This window comes from Gobius niger, assembly GCF_951799975.1.
Source record: "Gobius niger genome assembly, chromosome: 23".
In the NCBI taxonomy this organism is placed as follows: Eukaryota; Metazoa; Chordata; class Actinopteri; order Gobiiformes; family Gobiidae; genus Gobius; species Gobius niger.
Window position 1 is genome coordinate 10,385,438 of NC_136874.1, and position 22,347 is coordinate 10,407,784.

At 43.9% G+C, this 22,347-nt stretch overlaps 1 protein-coding gene across 13 annotated transcripts in view; it reads left to right on the forward strand.

The window, feature by feature from the left end:
* The window catches only part of dmd (dystrophin), a 163,261-nt gene that overhangs the window by 25,587 nt on the left and 115,327 nt on the right, over positions 1 to 22,347 (forward strand). For 12 of the 13 annotated variants that reach the window (XR_013794166.1, XM_079581873.1, XM_079581867.1 and 9 more), the window contains 9 exons: positions 4,713 to 4,841; positions 6,558 to 6,653; positions 6,877 to 6,975; positions 8,407 to 8,588; positions 9,588 to 9,738; positions 12,257 to 12,376; positions 16,685 to 16,786; positions 17,095 to 17,202; positions 17,448 to 17,627. Coding sequence is in view for 12 of the 13 variants with exons in the window: in XM_079581873.1 (XP_079437999.1) it covers positions 4,713 to 4,841; positions 6,558 to 6,653; positions 6,877 to 6,975; positions 8,407 to 8,588; positions 9,588 to 9,738; positions 12,257 to 12,376; positions 16,685 to 16,786; positions 17,095 to 17,202; positions 17,448 to 17,627 (1,167 nt within the window). In the remaining variant the exon portion in view is untranslated. The remainder of the gene's footprint in view (positions 1 to 4,712; positions 4,842 to 6,557; positions 6,654 to 6,876; positions 6,976 to 8,406; positions 8,589 to 9,587; positions 9,739 to 12,256; positions 12,377 to 16,684; positions 16,787 to 17,094; positions 17,203 to 17,447; positions 17,628 to 22,347) is intronic. The other variant, XM_079581871.1, reaches the window with a different exon arrangement.

Sequence of the window (22,347 nt, forward strand, 5' to 3'; positions counted from 1 at the left end):
GATGAAAAAATATAAACTTTCTCTAATTATTCAGAAACTACTTTAGCAAAGGCTGAATTATGAATATAGTTTTCTACTAAATAAAGATACAAAGACATGGGGAGGAGCAAAGTGGTCAAACAGTCCATAAATACATAAATAAGAGATGCTAACATGATAAACATCCATATGGACCCGATTTAGACTTAAAATGAGTTTATATTTCGGCAGAAAATGGCTAAAAAGAGTAAAACATTTCCCGAAAGATTCTGTTTTCCCCCTCCGCGAGGCCACGCCCCCTTCTGTGACGAGATGCCGTCTTGTTTCCTTCTTCTATGTCTCTTCCTGTTAGCAGCTTAAAATTTCAAACAAAGTAGCTTTTCTGCCCAACATTTCTTCATTAAAATTGCTGCTTCATTGAAATCAAATGATCATCATGCGACCGATGTTATCTTTCTAAATAAGTCATATTTTTAACAACATTCAAACCTGTCATGTGCACTTTAAAATGTAGTTTTATTATAGCCTTTGAGTATCTGCAGACTCATTTCTCCATGGACATATTCCATAGCATCCTTCCTCAGTCTATTTTTAAACGCTACTCTCATCTCGCTCCATCTCTGGCGCTTGTTTATGTACTTTATTTTGGCCAATATGGATTATAGCCTCGTGCGTGTTATGCTAACTCCGTCTGACTCGCAGCATTATCCGGAGGGCTCTCGGACGCTGCGGCTGAAAGTGGCTCTCAGTGAAAATATGAGAGGGAGGAGATGATGATGCTTGGACTATAAGATTGGGAAAGTTGCGAGGGATGCATGCCAAAGAAAACGGATCTGCACGGCTGCTTTTTGAATCAATAACTCGCGGTGTTCTGTGTATGATTTTCGTAAAAGTTGAAGGTGACTTTCGCCTCGCTTTTCGTCAATATTGCGGGTTTCGTCAATAATACGCAGGCTTTTCCCTTTCTCAAAATCTAAACATTTCATTCAAGACCATTTGCCGGCAGAAAAATAATTACAAAAGAATGCGGTTTCGAAAAGATCCCGACTGTCTCTTTTGCCGTGTTTGCATTCACCGACTGGATTCCTCTCGCCCGCTCAGAATAAGAATTGACCGCTAAATTGGGGCCTTGTTAATAATAGCTGAAATGTTTGACCTTTGGAGTTAAGTAGAAGTCTGTGTCGCCCCCTTCTCGCCGGAAAAAAGGAGACAGAATAGTGAGCTTCCTGGAGTAACATCATTATCTAAGTGTCTTCTTTAATGGGCGCTCCGCAGTCTCCCGAGTATAAAAGCGGAGTGATAGGACAGATTGGCTTGATTGATGGTGGAAAAGGAGCAGAGACGAGACATGGTGGAGAGGTAAAGATTTTGAAGGGAAAGACGGAGTGTGGAAGTTGGTGACAGGAGACATTACGCGGCTCTCCCGTTGTCTGTCAGCATCAGTGTCCTGTCACATCGCCCGGCGGAGGGAGGAGGGATTTCACGAGTGTGAGGGGGAAGTCGTCTGCAGATAAGGGATTGCAACGTAAAAAGTCCTCGTCCTCTTTTATACATGTGTCACTGTGACTTTTCTACCTGTGATATGTGGTGGTAGGAAGTGTTAGTGAATAGGAAACAACTTTCATCCGATTGTTATGTCTCCATCCATCCATTTTCTTCCGCTTTATCCGGGGCCGGGTCGCGGGGGCAGCAGTCTCAGCAGAGACTTCCCGGTCCACACACACCTCCTCCAGCTGTTCTGGGGGGACCCCGAGGCGACACCAGGCCAGCTCGGAGACATAGTCCCACCACCGTGTCCTGGGTCTATGTTTTGTCTCAATAACTTGAAATATTGTGACAAAGAGTTAGCATGATTGCACCGAAGTGTAATCTCTTAACCCCCACCTGAACTGAGCACATTTTCTCCAGTTTGGCTTCACCCAAATCTAAAAGCTAAAATAGCAGCAAAAATGAGACGAAAACAAGGATGAAAATGCAACCAAAGAGCGACGAAAACGTGACAACAAAGTGACAAAAACAAAGCTAAAAAGCAACCAAAGAATAATAGAAAAGTGACAAAAATGTGTGCCCAAAAACCAGCAAAACACCTCAAAAGAGTAAATAAACTCAACTTATATAGCGCTTTTCTACCTTCCTTCTACTGTAAAGAACCAGTCACCCAATGTACGCAGACATTGGAGGCAAGTAGGGCGAAGTGTCTTGCCCATGGACACAACAGCATTTGCTGGGATTCGAATCCACGAACTTCCGATCACGAGACGACCCGTTCTACCAACTGCACCACCGTCACCCTAACAGAAAAGTGAAGAAAAAGTGACAATAACGCCACAAAAGAGCAACAAAGAAATCAAATGAGGCATTACACTGGCATATAAGCTGTAAACCTTTAGATTGGGTAAAGCTGAACTGGAGAAAATGCACTTGGATAGGAGTAAATCCATTGCTTTGTTTTGTCCACATAGATATATTATACAGGAGATAAACAGTGGCCATTTTGCCCCATTCATGGCAATGGGCCCGTGTGGTGTGTGAAATTAAAATGGTGTATACCTCGCTTTTTCCGACAGCGCATGTTCCTTAAAGGCTCTTGTGAGGTGGGCGGAGCTAGCCTGGCCAGCCACACACACTTCAGAATAAACAGGAGAGTAGATGGCGTGCCAGGCTAGGGCAGAGGAGCAACGAGCCTCCTCAGATCTCCAGGGCCTGTCAGTCAAAGCCTCAAGGTTTAAAAATCCAGGAAACAGAAGCCAGCATGGTTACAAATATGTTACTCCCCTCAGAGTTGTCACAGGAGGAAACACACTTTTTAGAAAAAATAACAGTCTTTGGAGCCAGGATTTTGAGTTGTTTTTTGTGAGAGATATAAAGTCTGCATGGGATTCCACATCACAGTGTTCCTCCTAGAGTCGCCCTTCGCTGCTTCTGGGTGGTATCGCAGTAGCGCCACCGCCCCGTCATGAGGACCAAACAAAGTGCTATCCTCGCCCCTCGGTCTTGCCCCTGTACTGGAGCGCTTTGTTTACAACATGGAATTGTCAGATTATCTTTACATGGTCAGTAATCCAAATGAGGAGCACGGCTGAATGGTGGAACAAAGTCCGCCTTATGGGAGCCGCTCTCATGCTCCAGCACTTCATGTCTGAGCCTTTAGAGCAGGTTAGCACACAAACACACACACACACACACACACACGCACACCTACACAAACAGTGCCAAGGAAACCTCTCCGTCTGAGCCGCGGAGGAACAGTTAATCCGACCGGAAAACACGCGGCGGTGCAGGGGAAGAGATGGATGGGAAGGGCAGACGGGGTGCGCGGAAAAAAAACTTTTCTCATGTCTAGCGCCCGGGCTCCACTTGGGTTTTTACTTATGCGTCGCCCGGGCCATCTGTCACGCTAAAGGCTCCTCGGGAATGCCAGACAACGGCGCAATCGCTCGTCAATTAAAAGTTATTTGTCCTCAGAAAGCGGGGGACACCTGTTCCGGCGGCTGCTTGGAGGAGTTCTCCTGCGTGCGCGGCTCAGGAAGTGTCCAAATGTTACAAATGCAGCTGTCTTCGAGCATTATTTCACGCCGGGGCTTATGCTTTCATCAAACTGAGCTTCATGGGCCGCTGACAATTGATTACAACCGTGTACACGCCAAATAACATCAGCTGCTGCGAAAGTCACCACTAGACTTTTATAGGATTATTGCAAACATAAAGCACATACAGCTCAACACGGGTGATGCTAAAAGTCAATCATATTATCACTCTGTGCTCCTGTTTGTGTCTGACTCACACTGCACTAATGAAGCACTTGGGTAATTGCCTCGTCTCCTCATAGGCGTTATATATAAAAACAGCCTTTTCATCGGAATCACCTAAATTGGATGAGGCCAGGGTTCACTGAAGGATACATATTCGTCTTCATTCAAGCTGTGGACGTATAGCTTTTATCTCCGAGCCGTTGGGGGTGCCTCGGTTTTGCCCCATTCACGCCGGACGACTCTGTTTATTTGCTCCGGGGCAGTGGATAAAGCGGAGATTTACAGGTTGGCTGCAGATGAAGATTCGGTCACTTAAGAGCTAGCGAGGGCTCGGTCACGGTGATAAAGGCGGTGGTTGTAGCTTGTAATTGTATTGGCCGACCAGCGGCGTGTGCTCGGACTGGGAATCGGGCCTGCGAAGGTAACAGAAGACCTGCCAAACAGAATGGAAACCGCGAAGATAAATCCTGCAGTGGTCTTAATGTTGTCAACATCGATGCGGTTTCTTTATGTGCGGGGATGTACGCTCCATAAGAAGCCGGTGAGTGAGACGTCGGGCCCGGTGTGATAGTCCTGACCTCAATAGACCGGAATAGAGACGCGCAGAATCGATCGCGAGCAGGAGGTCTCACTCTGTCTGTCGTCCACTCTGTCACATCACATTGTTCTGTCTGCATCTGTGGCTCACGTCTGCATTCTCTGTCTCCCCCGGGTTTCCATCCAAGTCATTCAAAACCTCAAGCGTAAATCAAACCAATACATTTCATCTGAATTTGAAGCACACTCACATTCCCTGACACTGCTTTCACACACATTTGGATGGAAACATTGCTTACATGTTGTTATTCATGTTTTGTTTTTTGCTCTTTTTGCTTCTCTCTCTCTCTCTCTCTCATCACCTCCGCTCCTCTGTCTTTAATTTTGTGGCTGTTCTTGTCTCTCTCTCCCCTCTCTTCTCTTCACTGTCTCTGTCGCTCTCAGATCACTGTCAGTGTGGCTCAGGGGCGAGTGCGGAGCCCCTCCCCTCAGCTGCGCTATAAAAGCTATGCCTACACCCAGGCCGCGTATGTCAAGTCGCCCGAGCAAAAGAGGAGGCGTTTTGCCGAACAGGTCCGCGAGCTGATCACTCATTGTGTGTGTGTGTGTGTGTCTGTGGCGTGAGCCTTCATCTGTCTGCTTGTCTGCTCGTGTCGAAACATACAGGACACTGATGTTTACGTGCGGTGAAACTTGTCCTCGAAGGCTTAAGAGGCTTAAAGCAGCTTTTTTTTTTAAACCACAGAAAGCGCATCCTACAGCCTTTACCGTTACACTTATCAAAGGTTTTTTTCTTTTTTTTTACAAACATCAAAAGTTGTCGAGACTTTGAACTTGAGCAAGTATAGAAACCGTTTTTTTTTTTTTCATTTTCAAAAGTTGTCAGCAGATTGTTGATCAAGGGCAGTTCGGAGTTAGTGCGCTAAGAGGCAGGCTGTTGGCACAAAAGCGAAAGCCACAGAAGAATGCTTTAAAGTCAGATTTAAATCCGCATGTAGCTGAATATATTTATGGAAACTTATTGACCTGAATTTGCAATGTGTTAAGAGCTCGCACGGCATCGTTCTGTGCAACAGCTATATTTATTTGCGAGTGGCAGACGCCTACGCCGCGAGCGGAGCTGAATGCGCACAGCCACCCTGACCCCGCGTGACTCGAGGGCATCAATCGTACAGTATCTACTCCGCAAATGTTTGCCTTGGAAAACGATACGTAGAAATGTACTTTGTGTATCAGCGTTTTTTCTTCCCCCCCCCCGTGACAGCGTTGTCTGGATCTCAAAGCCCCATTATTCAAACAAACAGCGTCTCCTGTATAGCATACGAATCGCGGCAGCAGTCACAGTCCGTCTTCCCCTGTGATCCTCCGCCTCTGTCTTCAAATATGGCATTTTCACAGCGATGATGCATTTTCGGAGCTGTCACCCGTAACTAAAGGCGCGGCCGTAATTTCCTTGGAGGAGTCGCGGAGAATGTATTCACTCTCTGGCAAATATTTAATGTGCCATCGGGGGGGCTGGCTTAGCTTGGCTGTCACCTTAAAGGCCTCGCAGGCGGAGGAGATAATTTGTCGGATAAGACCTCCTGCTGTTCAGAATTGAGTAAGATTTGGATTTATCCTTTATGGACAACACTGTGCAAAAGTTAACAGGGTTTAAGAATGACCCACATATGCTAAGAGGAAGAAGAAGCTTAAAAATCCTGGTTTCCTTTGAAAATGTAGCATAAAAAGGTCGGTCCCCACATCTTTGAAATTGAACATAAATAATGATGTGTGAAATCTTTACTAATTCAAACCTTGGTCTTGAATCTAGATGTTTCCAGCAAAAAAAAATGCTCACCTTTTTTCACAGCTGGCAAAAAACGTTGGCCCTGTACATCGTGCCCAAAGATAAAGGAGCTGCATATTGAATTCAATTATAATAAAAGCTATACAAACTCCCTATCAGTGCTCCACGTTGTCATCTAAAACAAGCCACGGCGCGAGCAGCAGAGGCAGCAGTTATCTTTGCCGCGGCCTCGGCCTTTGTGTATTTCAGGACCTTATTACCGGAGAGAAGAATGGGCCTGGAGGGGAGAGCGCGGCGCCCTGATAAAAAGAGCTCCAGTTGTTAGTGTCTAGATCAGTGGTACGCAGAGAGATAGAGCGATAGAGGGGGACAAGTTGGACAAAAGCCACTACTGCCTGTCTGTGTGGTAATGGCCCCGGCTAACAGGCCTCTCGCGAGCTGACTGCATTCATTCACTTGTTTGTCACTCCTCTGCGACGTCTGTGTCTTCTCATCTGCAGTTCCTGACTCCGGGACATGAGGATCTGCAGAGAGGGCTGAGTCCACTGCCTCCAGGGGCCACCAGTCTGGAGAGCTACCAGGCGTCGCTGGAAGAGGTAACTAAAGCGGTTAACACAGCGTAAACAAACATGCAATTAGCAATATCTGAAAAAACAGCAGATACTATTGCCAACTTGACTCAAATCAATGTTTTTTTGCAAAATGTTCTTGCCCAAGGAGCTGGAAATCTAACAAAAGTTAGTTTGCCACTGATTGGATCTGGAGATATGTTTAACCAATCACATTGACGGCTTGTATTTGTGTGTGTGTCCCGTGCAGGTGTTGGCCTGGTTACTCTCGGCAGAAGATGGACTCCAGGCTCAGCCGCACGTTTCCAACAACGTGGAGGAGGTCAAGGAGCAGTTTCACACTCATGAGGTGAGCAGCTTTTACAGTGCACTTGTAGTCTCAGCAGTTTGAAGGAGAGACACTGAAGGGACTGTGTTTTATTGTCCAGAGTTAGGCTTTTTGTCATGGGCGACCACAGGGACGGACAGTTTTGGAAACGGCCTCAAGTGGCACAGGGTTTGGCTTCATTTAGTGGCTTTGAAGGTTGCTACTTCAACAACAACCAATCCTGCAACAAACAACCCAATTTTCATTTGTTTAATGGAATATTTCAGGATTTTTGACATGGGGCCTCATTTCCTAGTAATCCAGAGTGTTGTTGATTTCTGGAGATTTTTTTTATTCATGCAGTCCTTTTATTTGAAGAGTTTAGTGGTGCTAGGCTAGTGCATGTCTATGGTAACTAGTAGCCTGCATTAAAAACAGTCTGACCCAAGCACAGTGCACCTGAGGCAAATCACTTATAGCACCAGACTACCCATATAAATGTCTGTGTCGACTGAATACTTTTTAAAATATAACCATTTTGCATTTAAAATAACTTATATTTGAGCAGCTTCAACTTCCTGCTTGTAAGCTACGCAGCGGCGGAGTGATCTGGTAGGTTACTGGATCTACCGTAGTTTGTTTACCAGCGGTCGGCATTACTACACGTGGAATTCACAAATACAAAGGAGCTTCCTACAAATCAGATATGGCAACATTTGGAGAACGACCCCATGATTTTGAAGAGGTTTTTAATGCAGGCTACTAGTTACCATAGACATGCACTAGCCTAGCACTAGCCTAGCACCACAAAATATATCTCCAGAAATCAACCGCACTCTGGATACCAAGGAAATGAGGGCATATGTCAAAAATCCTGAACTATCCCTTTAAGTTAATACAAACATAGCATCACTTCGGATCATTGCTCATTCACTCATCATACTCTCTATTCTCCAAAGTGGTGATAAGCTAGGTATGTATAGGTATGTATCCACATCTGCCCTTTCTGAAACACAAATCATCTTCTCCAAAAATTGTATTCAAATGTATTCCTAATCAAGCTAAATCTTACTGCATGATATTGTCGCGGCACAGTAATCTAAACCTGCCTCATTTAAGGAGAAAATCCAAACCTATAATGCAATATCATGACACAATATCATTTTTACCCTCTGTATACGTTGCACCGCAGGCTGTGGTGTAAGTATCCTCTTGATGGATGTTGTCTTCCTGGAACTGTGGCTTGTATTGACTTTTTAGCTCTCAAAATTAAATTAACCCTGAACATTTTGCTCGCCAAGACCCTTGGAGGACCATATAGGAGTTAAGTGCTGCCTATAAATGGATTAAGCGGCGAGGTGAGAGGGGAGAATAGCTTTTGAGAGGCACTGGAGTGAGGTGGGAGTTGCCGGGGAGTGTAATTAGACTTGTAATAGAGATCCTGTGAAATATTGTGTCCCGCGTTTCCTATAGGGCTACATGGTGGAGCTGACCACGCACCAGGGCAGCGTGGGGAGGGTGCTGCGAGGTGGCGCCGCCCTGCTGGCCGAGGGGAACCTGAGCGAGGAGGAGGAGCAGGAGGTCCGCGAGCAGATGAACCTGCTCAATTCTAGATGGGAGCACCTGAGAGTGGCCAGTATGGAGAGGCAGAGCAGGTGAGAGCTGAAGTGAAGGATTTGTTATAGTAGAGATTTTCATTTAATCGTCAACTGGACTGGGGTGATTGAGCTTCTATCTTCCAAAGGTTCTTCTTGCTCTTGTTGCTAGATGTAAGACTGGAAGATAGAAGCGCTCAATCAAACCAGCCCCGTCGACAATACTTGAACATCCCTAATGCAATGGGACATTTCTAGTCGACTGAGAGCCTACACAAACATATTGAAACAGATTTACTTGCATATTAAAGTGGGAAAATAAATGCACAAACTTTGGATTCACTCTCCACAGCGGTTAGGGGTTACACGGTAATGAGAAGGCATGAAAAGCACCTTTCACTAACTGCACTAATTAGGCCTTGCCAAACTAAAAGTAAGGTTCTTTTGATATTTTTTAAATCTTTCATGATCATAGCCCATTTGTGGCCTGTCATAAGCTGGCGCAAGGGCAGACGACAAAGCTGTACAACAAACAGCAACCCAATATAAAATAATTCAAGCAAAATTATGTAAAACCTATTTCCAATGCCAACTATCCAGTTAGAAAAGCTCAATACATGACTCATAGAACAGGGTCAGGTAACCAAACATTTTACTGTGTCAATGTAGAATATGCAAACCACGTCATCAATTGAATCTCATAACGGCTAATTATCCTCCGAATAGATGATTCTGTTGCATTAGTAGCTCAGTTACTCGAGGCATCTATCTCTTTGCACAGACTGAATAGAGCCAACAGTGTCCAGTGCTCAGACCCACTCGGACGGCGACCTCATTATTAAGCCTGCTCACTGATAGCCAACACCGCACCACTTTTAATTAACTGTGCGGCTATCTCCTCGATAATCATGTTGATCCTAGCACAAAGCGCTACCGACTACGACTGTTAAATACTCCCCCTGTACGAGTCTCTATAGCAGCACGGGCGCAGGGCTTCGACCTTCGCGTGGCCTTCCAAGTGTCCTTCCTGTGGACTGAGCGGGTGTGATGTCGTTCCAGGCTCCATGAAGTGTTGATGGACCTCCAGCACCAGCAGCTGCAGCAGCTCACGGACTGGCTGGACGGGACCGAGGCGCGCATTAAAAGGATGAGTGGTCAGCCGCTCGGGCCGGACCTGGAGGATGTCAAGCACCAAGTGGAGGAGCATAAGGTGAGGGACTGGGGGGTGATCCAGTAGATGCATGGTCTGTTTTGTACTCTGCAAACTCAAGGCTAAAATCCTTTGACATTGGAGAGAATTACAGCTGCCAATCTGTCCATCACTTGTCTTTTTGGAGCTTCCTCTAAAGCAGTGTTTCCCCAACATGGGTAAGGGGTCCTAGGGTTAACTCTGTAAGGTGGTATTCTGATCCCGTCTGACCTCAGAAGCTAAGGAGGGTCAGGCTTGGCTTATACCTGGATGGGAGACCATAAGAGGATACAGTATCCGGTAGCCTTGTAGTGTGAGTGGTGCTGTGGCCACAAAAAAACAAAACAGTGTGGAAAAGCAAGAAGAGAGTGTGAAAAAAGAAAACAAAGCCCCGAAAATAGCTCTAGTCCTCAGAGGGTTCATAAATAAAATGAATTTCTTTGCAGTTGTCACTGTAGAGCAGATTCTGGGCTTTAGAATACTTTTACTGAACCACTCTCTCATGTAAATGCAGCTAATACTAAGATAATAATAGATAATAATATAATAATTTCATGGAATGTGTCTCAAATGCACTCAAAGTTATAAATCCAGTATCTCTTTATTATGATTGAAGAAACTGGAACATACAACTGCTCTATGCAACCAGCGAGTGGGTGTAAGGTGTATAATAAAGGGTCTTGGCCGAGGACACGGTCACTGTATGCACTGGTGTGAGAAATAATTGAATCAGCAACCTTCAGGCTTGTAAGAAAGATTCTCCTGATATTCTCCAAATATTTTTTTGTATGTGCCTTTATTAGGAAACTACACAATATACAAGGTCAGCGTAGTCTACAAGTGACACTAAGAGCCCAAGCAGAAGCTCGCTGTAACCTTGAATTGAGAAACAAAGATGTCCACCTGGGAGAAGCCTGTGTTTTGGATGGCCTTTGTTCCAGGACAACAGCGTGATTGGTTAAATTACCTCTGACTGAAGATTTTCCAGGCGCTACCTCCTCTGTGTGCACTTTTGTTTTTACGCCCGCTCTCTGGGCACTCACCAGGATCTCATTTGGACTAGGAATTGCAACCAGCGGAGAAATGATTTTTGAGAGACTGGGAGCCATTACAAAAAGCGCTTGAAATTGAATAGCGCTGTACCACCGGTGGGGCTTTGAACAATATGACCAAATTTTCCAGGGTGTGCCAGTCGTGGGCTGTTTACGATCGCTGTGCCGAGGAGCCAGATTAAAAAATGGAAATGGGGAGAGTTGGCAATGAATTCTGGGAAAAAAGTGAAAAATGTCTCAGTTGATGCAGTGTAAATGGGCACAAAGAATATGACGATTTGAAGATTTACCAAAACTTTCCGAATTAGCCTGCCAATGTGGAATGTCTAATACTGAAATAAATTCCCTGTTTGAGCTTGTAGCCGACTGTAGGCTACAATTAGAATTATATTAAAGGTTTCTACATAACTGTGTAATGTTTTGTTTAGCTCAATCTGGAAACATTTTTGCTCTGGGACATACTGCAAATGTACTGCAGTCATAGTGAAGAGCAGTTCTCCAACGGTATATCATATTTATGCGTCTGTTACTGCATTCAGCTCGTGGGGATTCATTCTGGAATCATGTAGCGTATTTTCATTTAGCACGTAACTATTGTTTGCCACCTGGTGCTAAATGCGGCTATACATCTTCACCGTTGCTATGTTTTGGAGTCCTGTCGTGTGACTGAGAGCTCAAATGATTGAGCGCTTCTTGCTAGCACACACTTGGGATTGTTGGTGTCATGTTGTTAGTATGGCATATACGACCTTTACATGTTTCTTGTTTTTGTAAGTCAAGTTATTAAGTTAAAGCCACACCGCGTAGAATTTTACCCAATAAATAAAATTGAAATACAAGCAAAAATACCTCTTAAATGTACAAACAAACATGCATGAGGCTCAACTCTCCTAAGATATGACTGTAAATTTTACCGGGAGTGGGTGTGTCTCCAGTTCGTCTCCATAGAGATGTGACTAAAGTAGAATTTGAGATTTAAACAGGTTAGATCCTCATCCAACTTCATTCTTTTATTACACACTGCAGTGATAGCATGTTCTGTGTTGATCTGGTCAATGGGAGCATGTTTTGTTATGCCGGCAAAAGTATTGTCCAAAATGTTTCGCAGTGTACCTTTAAGTTAAGTTGTTATTATCTGAGCTAATGTGGCTAATATCATCTGTGTACTGCATTTGTGGTTTCTGTTCCACATTGTTTTTCTGGATACTTTTGAACGTCTTTGCTGTGTTTTTGTGGAGGTTTGGTGGATTTGTTTATTCTGAGAGCCCAAAATGGGAGCTGCAGGAGGGAGGAAGTGGAGCTGACCAGTGCAGGACACCATGCTCTGAAACAGGGCAAACCTAGGAGGCAGAGGGACTAACACCTGAACACTATTTCGTTGTATGCCTGTACAATGACAATAAAGCACTTACTTACTCATACTTTTAAAATGTTTTTGGATTAGCGTCTCCTAGCTAACGTGGCTAACACTTTGTTTGTACTCCCAGCTGCTGCAGGAGGATCTGGAGATGGAGCAGGTGCGCGTCAACTCCCTCACTCACATGGTGGTGGTGGTGGACGAGAACAACGGAGACAGCGCCACCGCAGCCTTGGAGAGCAAACTGCAGGTAAGGCATGCTGCTTTTGGGTAACTTTTGGACAACATGATCGGATTTTCTTCTATTGGGGAACCTTAGCCCAACGTAGCCAAGTTGATCTTCTAGATAAGGAATAAAAGCCTTTCTGTGAAGTACACTTAATAAGTTAGCTTTATTTGCCCTGTATCACAATGCAATTCCACAGAAAAAAATTGCAAAATGCGCTTAAAAAACAGCTATTGTGTACAGTATGCGCAATGTTAGTGACTGGACAGCACAATAGTAACAGCTCATGTCATCCGGGCGTCTTAAATCCTTGTGTTTCCCTGTTCGTCCCTGATCTAAATGAATGGAGCGTGCACCGGTCTCTGGATTTCACGGCAGATAGCTAAGTCTTGCCTGTTGCAGTAATTAGCCCTCGGGACCTGACGGGCCCGCTTTTGTTTACTCTATAAGTTATCTGCGGCCAGTCTCCAGTCTCCCTCATTCTCCACGCCTGTCAGCCCATCTGATGCATGGCTCTTAGTTCCCCTTGTTAACTCCCGTACAGAGTAAAGAATATGCTTTAAAATCTATTAGAAACTGCAGCTCGTCATTTCCCTCGACTTAATTGCGGCGCCGCGGCCTTTGCACTCAGTTCAGTCCCTGTAATGAATATTCTTTATGAGTTTATCTTGGTGATCGGCATGAGGGGTTTTATGATATTTTACTACTCATAATTTTAGCCGGGATGTTTACATATTCGGTCTTCCACTATTTTAAGAAGTTGTGGCGGTTGGAGTCATATCTTCTCTTCGGACGGTGAGAGAATCTTACAAACTTTGCAAAAGTTTGGCACCAGCCTCAAAATAATCCACATGGTCCAAATACAGTGATAGTTTTTCCCTTCGAAGGTAAACTTTTTTTCGTTTCTATTTTGCGCATTAGACAAGTTAGGGGTTTGTAGCTGATTTTACGATCCTCTTCTCTTGCTTTTTACATGTGCCTTCTTGTTTGTGATTCCCTGGGTTTGATCTGACAGGCGCTGCAGCATAGCGGAGTCTGGAATTTTTCCCTAGAATGCTTCAGGATCGGCCAATTATCCTGTCGATTAATTGAGATCGACCTTTATTAAAATTACCCAGCCTTATGGTTGGGTTTTGTATGACCTTACTTTTAGAGCTTTATACATACATAAACATAATAAACGATGATTCTTGTGTTGAGTTGGGTGTTATATTTCAGACTTCTCTTAAATGGCTTCTGTGCTTGTATCAAGGAATATCTCACACTAACTACACTGACAGACCACCCACGGTTCAGGAATGAAGCCTGTCACAGCTGGTCTGCAATTATCATTTTCTTTTTTTGGCAGTACTACATCGAATATAACATTTAGATTTTCAATAAGCTTTCTGAAAACAGTTGTATGATAATAGAGGGGAGGCTACGGACACTTAACATTGCCATACTCAATTGTTTTCTGCCTTCTAACACACCGTATTGCTTTTCCGACCAGAGAGATAAAATAGTCCCTGTAACTGCCCCCTATTCGCCTCAATACGTATTCATTTATGTATTTATTCATATGTGCGCTGCAGCTGAATAGCACCATTTTGAGAAACTATTTTTTTCATCCAGGAAACCACCGCAACTTTAATGCGCCTACAAGAAATCCCATTTATTAATTCAGAACTAAAAGTGTGGAAAATTGCTTTAAGCTAACCCTGGCCTGTTCAATTGGTCCCTGCGCCGTGTAACGTAGATCCAGCGTGCTCATTCTCTTCTGTATTTGATATGTAAATGACCAGTTATAATCACTAGCACATCGCAACAACAACAACGGTGTGGTTTAGTCACCTCTTCGCTTTTATAGAGAACCTAACGTGAGAATAAAAGAGGAGGCCACGGCGTTTTAGCTCTCAGCGTGTGCCTTTGGGGAAGCCGGCGAACAGAGGGGCAGCAGGGCTTTACACTGCGCTGAACCGGATATTAAGAATTGGGATAATTGGATGTGACTATAACTTCCCAGTGGAGCAGGTTTGAAGTGCACGGAGCTGTACGGAAAGCAAATTAGCTGAGCATTAGAATAGTGTGAAATTCCCAGACTTATAAACGCAGGCGGTCGTCATGTATGGGGAGGTGGCGCAAATTCCGCATAGAAATGAATGTGAGAGCGGGGTCCCTTAGTGTCGACCTTGCGACGAACTGCTAATTGCCCTCACAAAAGGCAGTGGTTACGCTCTAAGCAGGGGTGCATTTCAGGCCAGTGGTTCTGGAACTTCTAAAACGAAACAATGTTCAGAGATAGGACTCTGCTAAGGATTCAAAAATGAGTGCATGAATTTCTAAACAAAAGCCCTCATTTTAATGGAAACAACAAAGGAACATAGTGAGATGTCTTTTTTACCTGAGCTTAGACGAGGTTGGCGCTTGCTTCTTACTTCACCCCGTTTGGAGCTATTGGAGTACATTGGGAGAGGCCAAATGCTAACAACATCTTTGGTCTTCTTGTGTGACTGAAGGCACACAGTTCTTCCATACTGAGATATGTTCTCACCTGAGCTTAGACGAGTTGATACGTACCTGTCTGGTCTTTGTGCCCGTGGAAGAGCTTAGTCGCTTCTAACTTCACCCCCGTTTGGAGCCATATGAATGCATTGGGTGAGGCCAAATGCTAACAACATCTTTGGTCGTTTTGCGTGACTGAGCGTACGAGTAAAGACCAGACAGGTACGCATCAACTCGTCTAAGCTCAGGCAAGAACATATCTCAGTATGTAAAAATGGTGGCCTGTTCCTTTAAAGGGGTAGATGCAAGTTAGTCATTTTATGCTCACTACTGCCACCTCAGGTCTTATGCGTAACTGCAGCTTCAGACCCGAATCAACACCTTTTTGAGTGACAGTGCAGGATTTTAGAGGCAGTTGTGGTGAACAGGTCTGAGCTCATTCTCCACATTAGGACATGGCTGGAACATGTAGGGGGATGAAAATACTAGTTTTAACATTTTTGAACTCTGTATAGTCCCTTTAAAGAAGTTGGGACAAGGGCAACAAAAGACAAAATAATAGGACAAATACACAACAGGGCAGCTATGTACTTTCCCAGTCTTTTGTTGCCCTTGTAAACTGTTGTTGAGATGTGTCGCTGTCATGATCTTTCCCGGCCCTGTCCCACCCGACTGTGCGTCTAAATTTAGCACAACAGATAGAAAGTCGTGGCTTTTGTTATGTGAAAATGCAGATAGCGGCAGTCCTCCCGCTGTTGAACTGTGTCATATGATTAATTATAGCCCATTGGTTTCCACATTAACCGCTGGGCCCGGGGTCTGCGCGCCTGTCGCTCACCGGAGTTCCACTTGTCATTGGCTCTTCTTATCCGGTGCACTCTCTCCTAGCTTAGTGCAATGACGCGGAGGGCTTTTTTGTCACAGAGCGGAAAAAAAAACGCGCCTACTGACACGTGTGGTAACTGAATTACCCGGCGATGCAGGTCACAGTACATTTTGTGAGTTTGAGCGGTTTTTAATCCATGGTCAACAGGAAGCATCAGCAAATGGGGACTTTGCACCAGCGTGTGTCTGTTTTCACTGCCATCTAGTTAACTGCTATAATCAAAAGTAATTGCAGGAGTCTCTATAATTGTCCTGTTCTTGTGCATGGTGAGATTGTGGGGAGCATACTGGATTGTTTGTTAAGGGCTTTGCGTAAACAGATTTCAGGGCTGGTTTATATTGTTGCTCGAAAACATCACATTTACTCTTTACTCGATAAGCCACAAGTGCAGTTTTACATTGACCGATATTCTGCTTTGTTTCCTTTCCCCTTCTGTTCCAATGATGTGCAAGTGTTGTCTTTCATATGCCTTTGTGAAGAGTGTGATTAAACATAAGTTGGTGCAATTCAGGGGTTGCCACGTTCACAATATTTAAAGGCGAGGCATGATTTTTCTGAAGTTTTGTTTGAGATTTCCCTTCCTCTCCCTCATCTTTCCCACGCGCTTCACAAATATTGACACATTTGGTTTTGACGTGTTGCACGAAAGGCGACCGAGATGACGCTGTAATCCCCAATATGTTTATTTCCTTTCCGGGAGACAGACGTGGCTAAAGATGGATGACAGGTACTTTTTTTCCCAGTCTCTCACTATATTTTGAAGGTTTATTTCAGAGGGATTTTTTTTCCAATAAGGTCAAATGAATGTAAGGTGATATCTGACCATATTATGCTCATATCATGTTTTGCATCTCTTCTACTTTCTGTGTCCTGTGCCCTTCCTCTTGGGGTTCAAAGTGAAGTGTCCCCCTCCTCTGCCCGCTCATTTAGATGTGACTAAATGTCTTGCCGGTGTTTTTCAGGTGCTGGGAGACCGCTGGGCTTCCATTTGCAGATGGACAGAGGAGCGCTGGATTCTGCTGCAGGAGATACTACTCAAATGGCAACACTTCACTAATGAACAAGTACGTGCGAGAGTGGCATTATTATTCAAATGGGGTCTCCCGCCGAACTTCTAGGGAAATTTCAAACTTCGTAATCACGTCCACGACTGCTCCTCGTCCTCAGTTTGCTGTGTTTTGAGCCTTTCCCTCCTACGGAAATGAAAAGGTGGTATCTGGTGTGATAAAGGACAAAGCTCGGCGTCACAATATGGGATTATACACAATTATCTTTTTATTATTCGTGATTAGACGAGCAAATCTGTACAGGGGCGCTCAGGGTCGACGTATTAATCCAAATTTCAATTACTTCTGTTTTTTTTTCTTCCCAGTGTTTGTTTGACTCGTGGCTGAGTCAGAAGGAGGAGTTGGCCCGTTCCATCAAGACGTCCAACTTGAGGGAGCAGGCGGAGATCGTGGCCTGTCAACGAAGGCTCACTGTGAGTGATAAAACAAGGAATCCCAAGGCTACACCTGTAATATCAAGGACACTTAAGCCGAGTGCATTCGATCAAGAGGGAATTTGTTTTGATTGCACTGAAATAGACGTGCTCGTTGAAAAAGCTTCACTGCAAAGGGCAAATGAAAAGCCTTTTTGTCACTGTGGCACTTATACTCATTGAAAAGTAAACTCTTCAGATCTGTAGGTGAGTTGCCCTTTTTGCGCTTGCTCTCGTCGATACAGATGATAAAGAGCGAGCTGGAGGTGAAGCGCCCCACCATGGACAAGCTGTGCTCCATGAGCCAGGACCTGCTCTCCAGCGTCAAGAACAAGGACGTGGCCTGCAAGCTGGAGGCTCGGCTGGACAGCTTCGCCCAGCGCTGGGACAGGCTGCTGCAGAGCCTGGAACTCAACATATCACAGGTAATGATGGTCCACATCAGTCACGATGATCATAAACGAGTCAGCATGGAGGTTTAGACACATGATGAACCGACATGAGGAGTTTATGGATGGATAAACCTTGTGATTGACAAGCAGAGACGAGAGACAGAAGTAGAGCTTACGTCTGATCTCGGGTCTGTTGTGGGTTGGATCTTAGTTCTCTCAGGTTACCAGGGAGAAAGAAGGAATCACTGAAACAATAAGGTCCTTTCCATAAGAGTCTTTGCTTTCTACAGTCATTGCGCTGCACACAGATTTTTTTTGTTGCATTATTAATCTTGACAGTGCGAGGGCCACGCCATTACTCAGGTTTTAATCAAATTGTGATTAAATTTATGGCCGATCACAAGTGGAGTCTGGCCTTTGGAGACTATAATGGAAAGCGTTTTTTGTTAAACGGTTCTGGAGTGGATAGCTTTCATGTGTTGTCTTTTTCACAAGAGCCGTATCAGTAAATGCCATATTTTTGAGAAATCTAATAAGAAGGTAAACAAGAGGAAAACTATTATTTATTCCAATGCTGTTTTGCTCAACCTTTGTATTGTAATTACCTAGTTTTGCATTCTGGACTGGAGACTTTCAAAACATTATTATTATTATATTCCAGTACAATTTTTTTGTTCATATCAAAATCAAAACTTTGCCCAGAGCACTGCATGTTTCCTTAATCTAAATTGGCAAACTATTACCTAGTCCCTATTCTGGTGAAACACTAACCATAATTAAATAGTGTAATGATCTTAAACACAGTATAACATGACACAATATTTTCCACTCTCTGCACAAAGCTTGTTTATGACACTATAATCGGATGTTGTTTTTGAGAGAAGAATTAAGTTCTATGCAAATAACCAATTAGTGATGATACTGAGCCAAAACAACAAAAATGTCAAGAAAGCCCTGCTCCTCTATAGAGGCACTACATACATATTAATTTACCAGGCAGCATGACTCTTTACACTATCCCAAACACACAGGAACTGGTTTGCCTTTGACTAAATGGGATTTTAATAGAGCATGATGAAACGGCGCGAGTGTAGGAGGAAATAGCGTGTGAGTAAGTGCTAAGGATGAGTAATACAATACAACGCCTTACAACAACTCAGCATCACTGTAATATTTATACTTGTGTTGTTACACCGAGAGGTGAAGTGGGAAATTGTGTACGGCAACTTCTACGCAGGTAAAACTAAAGGGGAAGCTTTGTGGTTCGCTAAACTGGGTAGAAATGGGTGTATCGTTTCAGATAGTTGGTTGAATTGATACTAAATTAAGTTTGTGGAGCCCCTTAAAAACGCTATCATGTTGGTATCAGTCTATTTTAGCATAAATGTTAAGAAAACCATGTCATTTACCAAGAAAAATAGCCTCCAATAGCTTCACTCTTAAATCCTTATTGTTAGAACATATGTTGAAAGGAAAATGGCCTCTGTGATATTGCACCCCATGGACACAGCACTCTGGTGCGCATTATGTGTCTATTAGTCCGCTGAGCCCCGGAGATTTCGACAACAATACTTCAGTGAATGCTACTTTGGTTGCACTTACAGTATCCCCGAGGAGCCATGCACTGTAGGAGTGATTTATGGCATTTCATAACGCATTATTGGACTACTAAAGAGACGTAAACAAATGCTGCGCAAACTTCCAGCGCTAGCGTTCGACTGCCATCGCTGGTTATTAGCACTTAAGTGAGATGCAGCGGTGCAGTAAAGATCGGGCCGTATGGTACACAGGGGAAGAGTCGGCCCGATGAAGTGCCACTTTGATTAGAGCCAAGTTGTAAGTACTCATAAACTTTTATGGAAGATGGCAGAGATAGTAAACAAGCTATAAAAATCATTTTTAAACTTTCAAATTCATTGCAGAAAGTTAAGTAAATAGTAGCTTCCGTGCATTGTGAGCCCAATTATGTGCAATGGAATCCACGTAATTGGAAGTGGAGTGGAAGTATGTGGGGGCTGAGCTATTGATGCTAAAGTACTGCCACATTTCTTGAAAATATTTAATCGTCTGAACATAATACGGCTAAGGAGTAAGGGACACTGGCAAAGCTTCGAGGAAATGTGCAAAACTTAAAGGAATAGGCCACCGTTTTTACATACTGAGATATATATATATATATATATATAAGCTCACTTCCGTCAATAACCTTTAGGAGTTACTGCTCGGATGTTGTGCTCCTCGTATCATTACGCCTCACAATATAGTCCCCCTTTTTATCTGCTTATAAAATCGACATGTTACATTTCTGTGTAAATATACTTCGCATGAAAACACTTCACGTAACTTTATTTAAATAGGGAACACGTGGAAGAGCTTGGTAGCTTCTATCGTGAGCTTTTTTGGAGCTATATGACATGTGGGAGAGGCTGCGTATGTGCTCCGTTTGCGTGACAGAGCGCACGGACAAAGACCAGACGGGGATATATTAACTCGTCTAAGGTTAGGTAAGAACATATCTCAGTACGTAAAAACAGTGGCCAATTCCTTTAATGGTCAAGCTAACATTCTTAGAGTAATGCATTCAAGAAAGATGTTTTCCTCCCTTTTCTCACTTTCATACACTGCCTGACCAAAAAAAAAGTGTCCACCTGGATTTGTTATGATCTGTGGCTGCTGCAGTTGGTCTGGTCTTGGTTCAGCATCACTTTGTGCCCAAAGAATGAGACCTGACAAGGTTATTCCATCAATGGATTCTTCCCTGATGGCACAACCCCTTTGAGAATCTTTGGGATGTGCTGGAGAAGGCTTTTTTTTCTGCAGTGGTCACACTCTCCCATCATCAATACAAGATCTTGGTGAAACACTGGATCTTTTGACATTGCAGAAGCTCATTGTCGCTGCCATCAAAGTTAAACACTCTCCATTTAGAGAGATTTTAGATAATAGATTTATTCATCCAAGAGCAATATTCGACTAACTCATGCAGTCGATGTTTATCATTTTCTTTTTAGCCCCAAATAAGGCCAAGTGTTCAGTGCAAACTCGTCCTTTGATTGCACTTCCAAGATGCTAATTGTCTAGTCAATCTGAGCAGTCAATCGGGCCTGACTAATGTTACCGCTACCATTGATTCCTTTGCTCCTTGTCCCAAAATAACCCAACGGCTTCAGAACGAAAACACATGCACTACAAGTAAACTCTCCCCCCCGTAATATATATTATTCTCTTTAAACGCTGAATATTGAACGGGCCAAATCAAAAATCCATGCTGGAGTTATGGGTTAGCGGTTGTGGCGCGGCCGCCTCTCCTGTTCCAGTCCCGCTCCGTCGACTCGCTCATTGTGATCACTCCCATAATTAGCAGATTGACCTCGGCGGCGCACCAGACTCGCCTCGTCGCACGCCCGCACAAACTTTCCGGCCGTCGCCATGGCAGCAGGAGCATCCCCACAGTCGTGTGAGATTTTTACCTGTCGTCGTCGAGTGCAGACCTGTGGAACACTCCGACTGTTTTACTGATTGTCACAGTGAGGAATGGAGACTGCATTATTTATTTAGGCAGGGCAACTTGATTAAAAGCACGGTTTCTTCCCCGAGAAACAGCTACTGTGTATATAATTACCATGTGGCCTTGTATTACGATTCGAAAGGTTCAGATTGTTAAGTTTCCTTTAAGTTTTCACTATCCAAAAAAATATGAACAGGTCAAGTTATATTTTACCATAGGAGCCTCACCATAGCATCTTCAAATACCTGTATGCTGCTTTGTAGCATCTGTTCTCTTAATCTGATGTGTTTGTCTGGCAGAAACCGTCCATATTGTGCCTTTATCTGCACAAACCCATGTGTGCTCTGAATATCCACAAATCTCTTATCTGTATGATGATTACGCCTAATCTTTTATGAAATATCGAAGGTTTTCATACCTAGACCAAGGCATTCAACTATTTCACGCTTTTCATCAGCAGAGAGATCCTTTTTCTTTCCCATATTGCTTGAAAATGATGATCTGCATAATAAAGTGGAACACCCTTTTTCAGCAGTTTTTCCCTTAACTGGGCTTTACCTGACAAATAATCATCCCAGGTCTCTGAGATTAATGTCAGTGATTCATAGAGCCCCGAGACATGACACCATCCATGAGTTTCATTATTATTGTTTACCTTTTTGACACAAAAATACAATTTGCATAATAATTTGGAACGCAGCGTACAATGGCATCAATTGTAATTTATCACCACTTAAACATCATGAATAGAATAAACGCATAAGAAAATCCACCCTTTATTGTAAGTCACCAAAATCCGCGCTACATCTTTACTGCACGCTCTCCAATGTATGGGATTTATTGTCTCGGAAAATTACAGTTGCAGATAGAGCCTATTACTCGAGTCAAGTCCCCCATAAAGTTACAAAACAGGATGAGGATGAGTGCGTACAGTAAGTGGGTCCATATATATATAAAAAAAAAGGTTCTTGGGGAAAAAGGCAGCCTGGCATTAAAGTTTGAAAGCCCTTATGGTCCGAGGCACTCTGATGATGAATTAAAAGTCTTAATCAGGGCTGCCTCAAAATGTTAATTCCGTGTTACTTGAACTCTTCTCCAGACTGCGGACATGAAGGACACACGTTTTCCCTCCTCAGACCTCCCTCCTCTCTCCCAAATCACCCATTAGCCCCCTCGCAGATGTTGCCTGTCCCCTCCGCATGACGTACTGTTTATCTACCCCGCACTCATCACCTGTCACGCCCC